We start from the raw sequence: 15,337 nt of genomic DNA on the forward strand, positions 1-15,337 counted from the left end.
GGTGCAATTTAACGCCTGATACCAAAACAAAGAGAATTATACATATTAAAAAGTTCTCACAAGGTTCGAAATCTTGATGAATTTAAAACTGCTTTGTGTAGATTGAATAAAATGTTCTTGCAAACCACTTCAAGTTAATTATCAGTAAGCAAATGAAATAATACAATTACGGTAAAATTCATTACTCCACGTTGCGATATTAAAAACCTAAAATACATATACCAGTGGTTACTGTGAAATAAGCACAAAACCTATCGACCAATTAACAATCCGAATTTCTTGGATATTGGGAATAGGATCGGATGAAAAGCATGTTATGATTATTTTAAGACAGATATCAAATACAGTTGTAATGGTTGTATAGATTTTTAGTTGCTTTTCAAGCTCATTATTTGATATTGTCCAAAATGATTACCAAAAACAAAATATACATAGTCAATTTTCTATGATAAATCTCTCGATGGTGTCAACTTGCATATGATAGAGTGAATTTCAGCAACTAAAGAACCGAAACTATATTTTCACGCATATAAACCATTTGAGAAAAACCACTCAGTCTGTTAATTTCAACAAAAGTTTTTTTAGTCCCGCCAACTGTTCCAAGTTGTTTTACCTTTCTTTTTCACCGGCTTATACGCTGAATGGAAATAAAAACTTGGATGAATAATTTATGCTAATGGTTTTAGAATGTCAAGCTGTTAGAGCATTCACATAAAATTAGTCTAAATTCACCATAAAGCATAACATCGAGTCAATACTTATTTTTGTTTTGTACTCAGTTAATTGTTTCCTAACAGACCATCTGGTTAACTTAATGGTACTCATCAATACGATTACTATAATCGATTAGACCCTTGACTGACACAAACTAGGTAGCTTTACTAGTAATATTTCTGTTCGTTAGAAATTCTGTGAGTTTCAATTCAAAATGTAAACACTAAATGGATAGATCATGTTGCATGCTGCTCATAATTACTATCGTCAATTATAAAAGAATCTATTCCTCCGTAAAACTTAAACAAACAGAATTAAAACTATTTAAAAAATATTCATAAGAATTTACTTAATCTTTTATGTAATTCCCTTAAAACAAAGATGTTTAGTCTGAAATTTCCGACTCAAAAGTACTATTTTTAAATTCATTTAGTATTGTTTGTTTGAATCTTCCCATCGATGTGTTAGGACTGCAACTGGTCAGTCTCTAATTGACATATGTGCATACTGTGAGTATTGCTTTGATATAGCCTTAATTCAAAAGCATTGTAAGCAAAGATTGATAGTGGCTAACAGTGGAATCCAGGACGCGCGTTGCAGGTACATCCAGCTGACGAGTCCCAAATAGGACGAAACGTGCGTCCTGGATTCCACTGCTAGCCCTTATCCATCTTTGCTTACTATTTTAAGCCCAAAAGGTTTGATTTGGCATAATGATTCGATGCCCAACATTAGTTGACTTTCTTTTGTACAAGTTGAGAGCCAAAAACCTATCAACGCACTTCAAAAGAAGAGGACCAGTCTCAAGTAACGGATGAACTGTATAAATAAGAGAATGTGGTAAGATATTCTGAAAAAACCTTTACTCGCTAGGTAAAGAGAATTAACTGTAAGACTAGTTTACGAAACAGACTTCTCTCTATAAATCCTAACCGAGTTGATGTACTGAAAGTTAATAGAATCAGATAGGCTGAACCCTAGGTTGGTTACATAGCTTGACATACGTACAGATGCTGCCTAGTAGTAATATAGCGCATGTAATGACCAGGCATAGTTTAATCATGAAGTGGAAAGATACCAACTTCATCCCGATCCATATAAAATAATCTAGATGGCACCAAGCTATGAACCGATTTCGAAAGAAATTGTTGGAAAGTGTCATAATTACGAACGTCTTCCTTTTAAACGGTTCACAACGTCATTTCAAAAAGTTACCTACTTACTGCTAAGACAGAGAAGACAAAAAATAAGGAAATGCAACCTGGTCATAGTAAGCCATATCTGGAAAAGAATTGCATATTGGATTTCAGTTTCAGAACACTGATAGTTAAGAAGTATTTGGTAGTTAGACAAGAGCACGTACACTCCTATTTAAATGAACAGTGTGGTCTAAATAAAAAAGCTAAATATGTACTGTAAATTCATTTCTGAGAATCGAGTAAAATCTGCTATAAACAGTTCGAAAAGCCTTAACGTAAAATTCTAGAGATGCATAGGTTAACTTAGGATATAATAGGAACGTATAAAATAGTGAAGGATGACTTTGAGCATGACACATTCCCTTTTTTATTCTAATCAGGTTAGAATAACCCAGAAAATACAGTGGCTATGCTTACTAGCAAGCGATAAACCCCATCTTAGCAAAGTACAGGTTTTTCCACAAGTCACAAGCACCTAAAACCTAATACCAGAAAAAGTACTATTGTTCAATCATTCTAAATACTAGATACGGACAGCAATTTATTAGGAAAAGACTAATATTATCATTCAGCTCCTCTTGTGTTCAGTCGAAAAACGTGCAACCTAAATGATGAGTTAGTGAATTTGATCTTTAGAAATACCCTTCAAGTCATAAAACAAATATCGCTTCGCTACTTTAATTAGTATATAAGTCAAGGTTTTTAAGAATGAGTTTGAGTATTGACATGTTTAACTAATTGCGAGTTGTTGTTATTGATACACTGACACAATTTTTTCCTGACATATTGCTAATGATACCCTAAAAACCTACTAATGATTCGATAAAGCAGCATTTAGTTGCCATTATTTACTCCATTCAGATCATACGACGATGTTAATGCCGAACAACAAATAGGCCATTAGAAGTGTGCCGAGTGTATAAAACATTAGATTTTGGTGGCACACCAACTTAGGGAATAATAATGTAGCTCACTTTTTATAAACTATTTAAGAAATACAAGAAGTGCGTAAGCAAATATTTACTACCATGCACACATGTACAAAAACGACCGGTTCTGCATGTCAATAATCTTTGACATGTGAGTGACGAGTTGATTAAAAAGATTAGAATAACTCATTTGCCTAAAAGTAAGATAAAACCACGCAGACAATATATAAAATAGGCTACTACAAGATATTTAAGTGATCAATATAGTCCGACCAACTTTTTTCAGCACTTCTCTACTGTCAGTTAAAACAGTGTATACTGAACTTCATCCCATTCAATCCATTGTTCCTCCACTGCATCACGGATAGATTTTTAAGGCAACCTAAAAGTGTTAACAAACTTAGTGAAACGATAACAGACAAATGACCATAGACTCAAATTTACAGACACAGATCAACACCAGCTTTACGCATTTTACAATAAAATTATCAACTTTTGGTTAAAGACGGTTCCCATGATTTTTTCAGGTCAGAAAAGTTGTTTTTTTTTCGAAGAAACTCACATGTGGACAAATAAACAGGACAAGCATATGTTCTACAGAATTAGAACAAAAGAGCGATGTAATGTCTTATTTTTATAAACTTTCAGGATAAGGTTGAGTTGTGTCTAACCGAAAGTTAAGTTTTGTAATGTAGTGTGGAAAGCAGAATGAGTAGGACTATCTGGAACAGCCAAACGAAATTTGAACCAACTACTAACAGAATACATGGAACCCAACCATATTTATGGTGAAAGACACTGATATGATTTAGCAATAGGATCCCAGTTAGACTAACAAACCTAGAAATCGAAACTGGAAGCAAAGGAGAAATTCGAATGTGTCACATTTACAACATGAAATACACTGGGTTACTATGGTATCCAATGCATGGAGAAGATATAACTGCATCTTCACATTAAAATCAAGGAATTTATTTTGTTTTCAATAAATTGAAGGAATAATATAAAAATACTCATACAGCGGCTTTGTTTTTATCAGTCGACAATGATCAGTGATGCTATAGCAACGATTCTAATTTTTAAAAATAGTCGTTTTTGCAAATTGCAGTTCGTATCTTCATTATGCATTTCAGCTTTTGAATCATCAATACATGACTATGTCTGAACTCGCTTTGGATGATAAAAGGGCAGAATTTATAGCTGAGTATATTCTGACTTCACATAAACTTAAAAATGATAAGTGGATGAAATTGTGGAATACCGATGATATTAAACAAAAAATTACCAATTTTTTTGACAAGCCTGATATTACACAACTTTTCATTCTTTTGATGCCAAGTGGCTTTTTAACAGCGGAAAATGAATTTCCTGTTGGTTCCAAGTCCAAAGCTAGCTTTTTTATGAAGAAGTCAAAGGAGGCAATCCCTAAAGACGGTGTCATAACGAAATATATCTTCTATGGTGATCTTTCATACAGTCCTTTGGATCATTTTTCCGTATTCGTTGACGAAGTAAATGAACTATCGTGACTGTTGACATTTTTCTCTTAGGTTCTTGTCCCTGTTTTGTCTAACAAGAAAAACTACAGTTCTTGGCCATCTGTTGTTTATGAGGACGTCATAAAATATGCACACGGTCTGAAAAGGCAGACCGATATTGTCGTTGGGCAGGCAAAAGGGAAGACATTTTTACCTCTACCAATTGAACAAGAGCGATTAAAGGAGCATGTTAAAGAAGGGTAAATATTTATTCATTAAATCTTCCTGTTTTGATCTGCGTATAAAAACCTAATTTCTATGTTTTGGCTGTTAAATCCGTCTTTAATGATCGAGATTAGTTGTGGCACAGTACTCATTTATTGACTCGGCATATTGCTCAATTGAGTTGTATGTATGTATGCTTACTTTTTTTAATGTTCATAAGGTTCCAGATTTTTTAGAGCTGAATAATCTTCGAATCGATACTGACAGCTGACAGCAATTTACGGAAAAATATTTCATTCCAGTCACGGCTTTCGCCTGATATGCACCACAAACTCAGTTTTTTTATATTCAGATGTCTCACAAAAACCTTGTAGAACATCAACGTTGATGTTCTATGTCGAAATGATTGGGGGCCTACTATAGTTAGACGAGAATGGTGACGAACCAACTAACGCTGAAGTCACACCTCGCGACCGGCCCTTACGTGGTTTGAACCATCGACGCATCAAAGGATCATGGACGCTATGGAGACTGTACAACACAAAGGACGTTATTACAAGAATATATTAGTTAAGGTACAACCACGGAAGTACAGAAGTGAAAGAACAACCACTGCCGCGTGGGCCGGTCCATGGCATATAATTTTATTGATGCGCGTTGACTATCCTTGACTTTGATAGGGATCAATGATCTGTTCGATATTCAGTGACCCTACAACCTCTTAGAAGCTTTGGGGCTTTTATCGTCGTGTTCTTTCATTGCATACACAATATTTGTTTCATAACGCCGAGCAGATTAGGTACGCGTCGTATAATTGGCAATTAAACGTCACTTGTCAATATCACAGCTTTGCTAAAGAAGTGTCATGTTATTCACTAGTGCAAGTCAAGAAGTACGCGCAGAAGTTTGCTCTTTGTCTTTTATGTAAAACAGTAGGTAAATGGCCACTGGGACCTGGAGATTTACGAACATTACAAGTTGTACATTCATTAGGACTTTTTGTTTCACAAGACTCCAGATAATCATCGGAACTGAGGCGCAAACTGTTATGTCTTCCGCTTACAAATCGTAAATATAAGGCCTCCACTTTAGAACGCTAACACACTATGTTGCATGCACTTATACACTATGTTTTTCGTTTTGTTGAACGCTTCTATTCTTAAAAGTAGGTAATGATAAAATTTGGAATAACATTAAGTAATTAAGGGAGATGGAACTGAGGAGGGTCCTACAACGTATAAATAAGTTTTTTGTGTTTGGATTACCATCTATTAAAATCTTACAAAACTTTTGTATTAAGGCCGAACTTCCATTTTATTACATAGATACCTCACAAGTTTATTCGTCATAATAAATCCTTCTAGACTAAATAAACTATTTTCTTAAGTATTCAGTTACCATTAACTTATTAGTGGCTAACTCAAATAGTTATTGACCTCAACTACTGATTCTTACAGTTAAATATCAACTCATGTGTTTAAAAAGAACTCATCAATTACTGTTTCTTTTTTAACTGTTCACCCTCTAGTAAGGTGAATCGAAGCTTTATATATGCTATTGAATCACTTGTCATTGACTGGTCACATCAAATCCATAAAGTATTACTAAGAGACTCATCTCAATCATTATTAAGTGGATCACATCCCACTCCATTGGTAGAACTGGATTTTTGGAAGGCAAAAGTAGCAAATCTTGAAAATATATATTCTCAGTTATGTACACCAAAAGTCAAACAAATGGCGCAAATTTTAGAGCAGGCTAATAGTAGCTACTTTGTTCCATTTAAAGAAATGTTTAAATCTATTGTAACAGGTTAGTCCATGTTTCTATAATAGAATTTACTATCACTATGCCAATAAATTGATGTTTCCCCAGTAAAGCTATGTCGGTAAATTTAGTGTGACACAGTAAAATTTGTTAAGTTGATGTGTTCAACAAAACGACGTATTTTAGTGCAGAATTTTATCCTCCTAACAATGTTGGGGGCAGAACTGCAAGTAATGTAGTTTTGAACTTGTTGTGTTCTCCGTGCGCTAGAGGTTCTGAATAGAGTTCGTACGCAGTTTTGTTTGTGAGCCATTAGGTTGTTATTATTATGATTGAATATTTGATCAGCATGTGTTGAACTGAGATATAATTGAGTTCCACGTTTTCTAATATTGATTCTGATAACTTCTACAATATGGAAAACTGTATACGAACTCAATTCAAAACAGGGAAACACATTGTGTGGCGTGCGCTGCATATGAGGACAGACGTAAGAAGTATGTATTGGGAATTTGAAGTGGAACACTTACCAGCAGAAAATTGAAGTAAAGATAAGAGGAAGAGAAACAGAAAGTGATTAAATTAACAAAAGAATTGGAAGAAGGATTGATTATGTAAAGGATAACTAAGGAAAAATATACAAATTATGTATCTGATGGATGATTTTCATATTTTGCAAAGGCACTGTGTGATGTTCCATAATATAATATCTTGATTTACCGTACCTAAGTTTTCGTACACTGCAATTGCAGCACCCTCAGTACACAGAGAAGTGAAATGAGGTAACTAACAGATGTATTTTGAGAACCGATTACCCACAAAACTTCATCAAAAGAGTTTTTAAAACCGATCACCAAGTACAAAATAAAAATCAAAGTCAGTAAACAAAGCACATCTTCCAGACCCCAAACGTGTTAATAGCGGTGCTAGGATTAGTTATAGCTTAAAAACCGACTAAGTCGATACAGTCCATACAACTCAAGTCAAGAAATACAGCGGAAAACGAAAACAAACCAAATACAATTTACGAGATAAACCGTAAAAACTACATAAAATTCCAACATAGAACAAAGTGATTGTTCTCACCTGCTACATTTATACAAACGCCATCTAGCTATTAAACGACGCTAAACACCTTTGCTTATATCAACGCCTGTGGAAAGTTATGGGAATGGGTTCGACCAGGAAGATGCAAACGTATTAGATGAGGGAAGCACAAAGTAAACTAGAGAGTTTTTAGAAGTCTGAAACCCCGGTCAAGCATTAATCAATAAACATGGAAGTCGACTTAGTCTATCAGCCAAGATAAAAAAAGCATTAACAACTACAAGATCAAAAATCAGGTTAGGGAATAAAACAACTAAAATAAATGTGCAAATAATGGTCATACAATTCTGGATAACAACCAACCGAATTTCAGGTACAGAGATTAGTTAATTACGGAGGAATTCTAGTAGGTCATTTATTGAAGCATAAGCTGATGTCTTCCAAAAAAGGCGATTACAGGTTAGCGATAAAACCATCTAGTTTAGTAGGAAAAATACTTTCTAAATCCCCATTTCTGAGCCATAGCTATTCTTCACCATCTCAAAATGGAGTCTTACTTTATGAGCCATTTTGAACGTCTTTATTACAGACACTGATAGTTCCATACACATTTCAAAGTGGACGATTCCCATAAAACTGTCCTTTGATACAACTGTTTTGCAATTTTTCGCTATTGAGCACCATGATTATAGCATGTATTACTCTATGATAGTAAATATTTTATGATCACCATCAGTCCTTCACATAATATTTTTATATCGAGAATACTCGACTAACTAGTATATACTCATCAGGTCAATTCAGTTATAACAACAGTTTCCGATTTTTTTCACTGGCGGTAGTTATTTCAATAACCTTAAATTTAATATCATTCTATTATAGCTTTACGTGAAGCACAAGATATTGACATGCACTTAAGTATGATGCGTACAAGATTAGAAGATATGGAGCAAGCTGAATTCGACCAGTTATCACAACATATTGAACCTATTTTTGATCTAATCTGTTTAGTATGGGCTAGTTCTAAAGGTTACCGACAACCAGCAAGAATACTAGTTCTTTTGCAGGAATTATGTAATTTAATGATTAATCAAGTGAGATAATTATTGAAATAATTTTGAATGACTATTTGTTGGTAGTTTGAATGTAAGTATTTAGAACGCGATTCATGTATTTGTTAAAATCTACCCTAAAAATACAACTATCTGGTTACGTATATTCTATGGGTCAACTCTACACATTTTTTTCTTTCTCATAATTCATTATTTTGTTGACAGTTGTGTTTTCTAAGTTGAGATATTCTACAATATTTACCAACCTGATATTGCAAGATAAGTTGATGCATTCGAAATTTAAAGACTAACATATGTCCAAACATATATAGATAAAAACTTCTTACAAGACAGATTTTCAAGCTGAGCTCTAAATTTAAATAAGTGATTAGGTACAGAGTGAATTAAAGATCATCGTTTGCTCGACCTGAAAATACGACAAATTTAACATTATAATAACTTCATAGCTACTTAACAAGACACAGCTAAAGACTGTGCTTATGATTTTAAGGTAAGTTGTTCAGATCAAGTAAATTACCCATCTTATTTCTTTTCAAAATGCTTTAAACATATTAACCATCGGATGATCATTCCGATCAATATTTCTTCATTTAAGAACACTCGGGAAGTAATTCTGATTCCTCTATCATTACATTTTATAATTCGACATTGAGTTCAGAAAAAGTGTTAATTATGTTCGATGCACTTTTCTAGACCACAAGTCTGATTTGAATTCTGTCCTAAGATCTATTTCACAAAAAGTGTCTCTCATAAATACTCAATCCTGAACTAATGGATAGTTATATTCTTATTCTCCTGAAATAGTGAAATATATTGTTTAAAAAGGAAAGTGTTTCGTTTTTTATGCATTAAAATTGATATGAATTAAGGAGCTAGTCTTCCCCCCTTTAACTTACTGTGCAATTAATCTACCTATGTTAATCATGTGGATGGTCGTACATTAAGTATGCTAGCTCAGATAGCTTCCAATTAACTGGTTATTCACGAACGTTGCATAAATGTAACTCAAACCCTATAAATGTCGAACTCTCAACCTATGTAGCTGGTTTTTACGTGTTTGTTAAAATGGAAATCGTTTTTCCTCCTATTTTTTTATTTAAGCATGTTACGTATTTTAGTCATTATCTAATATATCCTCTGGCGACTCTTTCTTTCTTGTATATAACCTATCCTTTTTTCAATGTTCCCTTTATTCTTTTGTGGACTTTTAGTAAAACATTATGCAGTACTTTCTGATACTTTGATGGTTACTAGGATTATTTGTAAACCGGTTTTTACTTTTTGGCCCACAAATAATAAAGTGAACTTTAGTTGGTATCTAGGGTAATTTCGTGTTGGTGAGAAATATCTGTCTAATATTGGTCATTCCATTCAAAAGATTTCAAACACTATCTAGCTGACAGTCATTTTCCTTATATTTTTTTAGAAGGCTTATCACGCCCTACTAAGACACATATATTTAACTTGGCTTTGCATAGAAGCAAAACCCAAATATTACTATTCTCTAGCTTCTTCGTGAGACTGCTCTAAAAATGAATTTCAATTTGTCACACTCAAGTCTCTACTCATAATAAAAATATAAACTGATTCTATTCACAATAAATCATTAATAAATTAGCTTCTGAACCATTTATAAATTATTCAGACAGTATCCTGCTTGTATAAACCGGTTAAATTGTCATTTTCCATCGTTTCCCCAACTGTTTATTTTATTTAGTGTCGAACAAATTTAGATCCCTATGATATATTAAAAGGTGAAGCTGAAGAGATTCAACCTAAAATTGAATATACTTTGAAGATATTACATAAATTTAAAAATATATATCATCAACATCGTGAAAACTTACCTAAATATTTTGAAACAGTTTCTAAAAGACTAAATATTTCAGATGAAATTACTTTGTGGGAATTCAAAAATGAACTAGCATTTAGTCGATATGATTCATTTGTTGAACGTGTTAAATCAGTACATGTAAGTAACTTTGATATCATAAATTTCTTATTCTTACACTTAATTTTATACACGAATTTCCTTTCAATTGGTTGATGAATGTAGGCTAAAATAGTATCCGAGAGTTTGATGTTAATTGCTTAGACTTAATCGTGGGGGAGATCTCTGGACCTAGGTTTCGGAATGCTCAGAACTTATCAGCTGGGTATATTTTAAATCCTTAAGAAAGTGATATGATCTATGGGATTCGAACTAATATCATTTGGTGTTACAGTCACAGACGTTACTGATGAGTCATTCGGACTGGAATTGACCTCCTTTAGACTTGAGATGTTTTCATACCAAGTGAACATTTTTATCGGCAAGTAAAACCATATTGTTTAGGTCCCTAGTGTTGGTCGAGGTCGCCCGACCTAGCGACAATGATTAAAAAGCAGTTTGAAACATTTGAAATTCTTTTAGAAAGAAGTATGAAAAATTAGATCATAGTAATATATAAAAGTGTTTGTAAATAAATAGGAAGAATAATATGAACAATAGAGAATAAAACTATATTATTAATATATGAATGCTAAGTGTGGAAAAAAACAATGAATAAACCCATCCATGATTTTTAGTCACTACCAAATGACTTTTGATATCCTTAAAACTAGCAAAATATAAGAAAGAATTTCTATCCAACATCACACTTGAGTTTTTATTCATGTTTTTCATATATTTAATTTTTTCCTGTACAGCATTTAGTGTCAACAGCTATTGAATTTTTAAAATTAGAAAAGTTAGTATTTGGTGGAATTGAAGGCGGTTCATTAAATCAACGTGTCACAGAAATTTATGAATCGTTTTGTAATACATACAAGGTAAGCAGAATGGTAGTAGAACTTAAAGTGTTCCATTATTATTTGCAGACTTTAGTTTTTTTGTTTTGAAAATCTTACCGTCCTCATTTTTAATTTCTTCATCGTTTTTACTCTACATAGAGAATCATTCACCTTTAAACTGTTTATCTTTATATTTATGTGAAGGGTTGAAATAGGTATGATTTGTCCTTTAAAATGTTTTGATTTTTCAATCTTTTACAGAATCTACTAAGTCAATTAATTTCATTTAAAAATTATTGAGTCAATATTGCAAAAATATCATCTTAAACAGATGATTTTTTACGTTCATCCATATCAGAGAACTGAATGGCAATAAACATAGTTTGTATACTCCATAAGTCTGATTGTTAAAATTAAACATGTTATATTGTTTACTGATAACTCTTATACTGAATCATAGTTTGAGAAACCAATGAAGTTAAAAAAATTACCACACATCCTGCCAACTTTTGATCAAATCCTCTTAAACAGTTTGAAAAGCTAATATAATAAGAAATATTTATGCAATATATTAGGAGATCACTTCATTCTATTTTATCCATTTTAGCTTGTAAAAAAAACAACTATTTATTCGGAAACGAATGTCAAAAATGATTCATCATGATAAACATGAGACTAAGACCAACTCAAATCATTTCACCACTAAAAGGAAAACCTAAAACTCCTCCATTTCAAAGTATTTGATTGTTTTTGATTAGGCAGAAAGTTAGTGACTAACTTTTCGTTCAGTATCTCTGTTGATTGAATTCAGTTGATTAGGGTTGTATTTGTGTGATTATTTAATCTGCGTAACTTTCACCTCGGTGGCTCCTTGTAATTTAGCCTTTGTGTCATTGGTTAGCAAGTAGCCGAATTCATGAAATCAAGTTCCATAATTTCATTAGGGTCAATTAAAAAATACCCTATGGTAATAATAACCATGACTGTTTTCTGGAGTTCTAGTCAGAACCCGTGACCAGTGGAGTTCAACCATGCCATGTGTAAGGCAGTACATGCCATTGGTATCGGAAGATGGTTACTTATTGTATAGGATAAATTAAAGTTTGACATGAAGACCATTGAATTTCAGCTGATTCTTCACTAGGTGGCCGTGTGGCCTGAAGATCCTGAGTCTGATCCTCAGCGAGGTTATATATGGAGACTGCTGATAATTCCCGCACTAGCTTGAAACTGTTGTCTAGTGCTTCCTAGTTATCCAACTAGGGTCAGTCCCTGATTTAAATGATGAAATCCAAATCCGCTCTAAAAGACTGACTGATTACTTTAGGTTTCAAATATGCATTACCAATAAATATGAAATCTTGATCAAGTAAACTCACTAATAAATAGGAGATAATTAACGTCACTCACAGACTGGGATTCGATGAAAAACCATAAAACCAGTCAGCTTAATCCTAGGTTAGGAAACTTCAACAGTACTCAATAATGAATCCACGTTGGATAGAACGAAGAAAATTCCTGTCTCGTAACGAATGCGTAGCCACTATGTGACACACAATATTAACTGAATTCAGGACACGTTCTTGAAATTCTAGCAACAACTCATGACTGGTAAAGTTTAATCATGTCAAGTGTGTGACAGTTATCTACCGATATAATTGAATGATTGTGATGCTGTGTACCAAATCAAATCAAGTTGAAAATGCTAATGATTGAAGTCTGAAACAGTAGTCTAAAGGCAAAGTACCTTCTACAAGTACTGAAGATACTGGATCGTTGTAGTCATTGCTTAAAAATCTCAAGCTAGACATAAATAGATGTCCATCACTGAATGATTTACAAAGGCTTTTTAAATGATATCAGCCAGTGAGGGAACCTACGCTCAAATTGAAATAATCTTTATACAAACTATATATTACTAATAATTTCTTTTAACTACCAGACTTTAAAACTTTGATCTCCAGTAAAAAAGAATTTTGATTGTATGACTAAATGGACTTATTTAAAAAATAACTGAATAAAAACGATTATTGAAGTTTCATAGTTGAAAGCATGAGTCAATTGAAGCTAGACCACCATGGAAAACCTGGAAACACTGGACGACCGTTTCGTCCTATCATGGGACTCCTCAGCAGTGCGCATCCACGAACCCGCTCTCGCGAGATTCGAACCCAGGACCTACCAGTCTCGAGCCAGAGCCCTTAACCGATAGACCACTGAGCTGGCATCCAACGGTGTTAATGTCTGGTGGAGTGCAAACCACGTTTGTCGTGAGATAGGAACTCACTGATGACAATTGGTGAATGGTTGCTCAACTTCGTGGATCAGTTGAAGTTAAACATTAACACCGTTGGGTGCCAGCCCAGTGGTCTATCGGTTAAGGGCTCTGGCTCGAGACTGGTAGGTCCTGGGTTCGAATCTCGCGAGAGCGGGTTCGTGGATGCGCACTGCTGAGGAGTCCCATGATAGGACGAAACGGTCGTCCAGTGTTTCCAGGTTTTCCATGGTGGTCTAGCTTCAATTGACTCATGCTTTCAACTATGAAACATACTAAATCTCCACAAAACCCCTTCTGATGATTATTGAAGTGCTTTCACGACTGATTTCTGATTACGGAAATTGAATTTATCCATGCTATATCCATTAGCCTCTACCAAGATATCATTTTGTTTACCTATTTTTTAACCTGGCATTTAAACCCCTATCCAACATATTCAACAATATATATCGTTCATTGCTTTGCTAATGCGACCTTAGATTAAACTAAGAAACTAAATCTTTTATTTATGAAAACTACTACTTTAAACCTTAAATACGTAACTGATTAAACTTAATTGCTGATCTGAGAAAAAATTAGTTTTGTTGCTATGACATTTAACATTGATAAAAACGTAAAAATATGCGATCTCAAAACTTCTGCTGTTTGTTTTTTGCAAGATCTTAAGCCTCTAACAATCTAATATAACTATCTTCACCATCACTTATAAAAATTATAATTTTTTAATTAAATGATAGAATTAACTATGAAGATAATATATGAGTGCTCTGATCCGTGTCGTTACATTCATTAAAATTAAAAGTGAAGACAGAGAAAAATTGGGTAAGAAGTACATAGATAAATAGATTAACTAAATCAGTAATGGCAAAAGCTGACTAAAATTCAACTATTTAACCATGGATACTGAAACTATCTGAACAAACGAAAGGGCTAAAACTCTCAGCCATTCTATAATCTTTAGTCAAACTAAATGTAGTCAGGTTTTTATTTGATGGCTTTAGACTAATATCAGTGTTTTCCTTGATAGGGATATCCTTGATAAATGCCTCAATTTATTTATATGATTTCATAATAAGATAATAGACACCTATAAACTCATAAAGAGAATAAAATCCCACGAAAAGTACACGAGCTTAAAGCTTTAACAGGGACTTAAAATGTTATTTCTTGTGTCAAGTTCAGTTAGTGGTTCATCCTAGATTTGTAAATTGGTAACCATAGCTTAAATGTAGAACATTAAGAAATATTATATCGATTCTTAACACTGATCAAAAATCTCCTGAGAAAATTAGGTCGAATCAATCTTTGAAACGGAAGTATTTGACGTATTTAAATGTTCCATTTATGATTGAACGGTAAATATGTGTTTGTTATATTCGTGATCCTCTCCGAGGTCATTCCTCAGCTTTGATTCTGGGACGAAGTTGTCATAAACCAGTCACTCTCATTTATTGTATTATTATAAGAAGTCGACTGGTTAGAAATTTTCTTTGTTTGTCTAGTATTCAAATGCTGTATTTATTATTTCTAATTATTTATGTCTATTATAATGTCACTGTGAATTATCCTATACAACTATTCTGTATTCCTTTAGATGTTCAATGATAGAACATATGATGTTCTGGATCCTATGAATGAAGAATTTTGTAAGGATTTCTCAGATTTTAACAAAAATGTTCAAGATTTAGAACATCGACTGTCTAATGTGATTGAACATGCCATAGACGACTGCCCTGCTTTAGAACATTTTCTCAAGGTACTTCACAAATTTTGAAATTAATTTTAGCTTACTCAAATGATAATCAGTAACATACAATCTGTTAATTAATTATTAAAAAATTCTTTTTATCACAAA

The 15,337-nt window shown here is 33.3% G+C and overlaps 1 protein-coding gene across 1 annotated transcript in view; it reads left to right on the top strand.

The window, feature by feature from the left end:
- Positions 1–3,999: 3,999 nt before the first annotated feature.
- Positions 4,000–15,337, top strand: part of Smp_067620 (hypothetical protein) — a gene marked incomplete at both ends in the record, with an annotated part of 35,524 nt that continues 24,186 nt past the window's right edge. Inside the window, 7 exons of the mRNA XM_018788501.1 lie at positions 4,000–4,353; positions 4,393–4,580; positions 6,074–6,357; positions 8,242–8,453; positions 10,150–10,404; positions 11,121–11,243; positions 15,077–15,238. Of these exons, the coding sequence (XP_018654037.1) occupies positions 4,000–4,353; positions 4,393–4,580; positions 6,074–6,357; positions 8,242–8,453; positions 10,150–10,404; positions 11,121–11,243; positions 15,077–15,238 (1,578 nt within the window). The remainder of the gene's footprint in view (positions 4,354–4,392; positions 4,581–6,073; positions 6,358–8,241; positions 8,454–10,149; positions 10,405–11,120; positions 11,244–15,076; positions 15,239–15,337) is intronic.

This window comes from Schistosoma mansoni, chromosome W (assembly GCF_000237925.1).
Source record: "Schistosoma mansoni strain Puerto Rico chromosome W, complete genome".
Taxonomy (NCBI): Eukaryota; Metazoa; Platyhelminthes; class Trematoda; order Strigeidida; family Schistosomatidae; genus Schistosoma; species Schistosoma mansoni.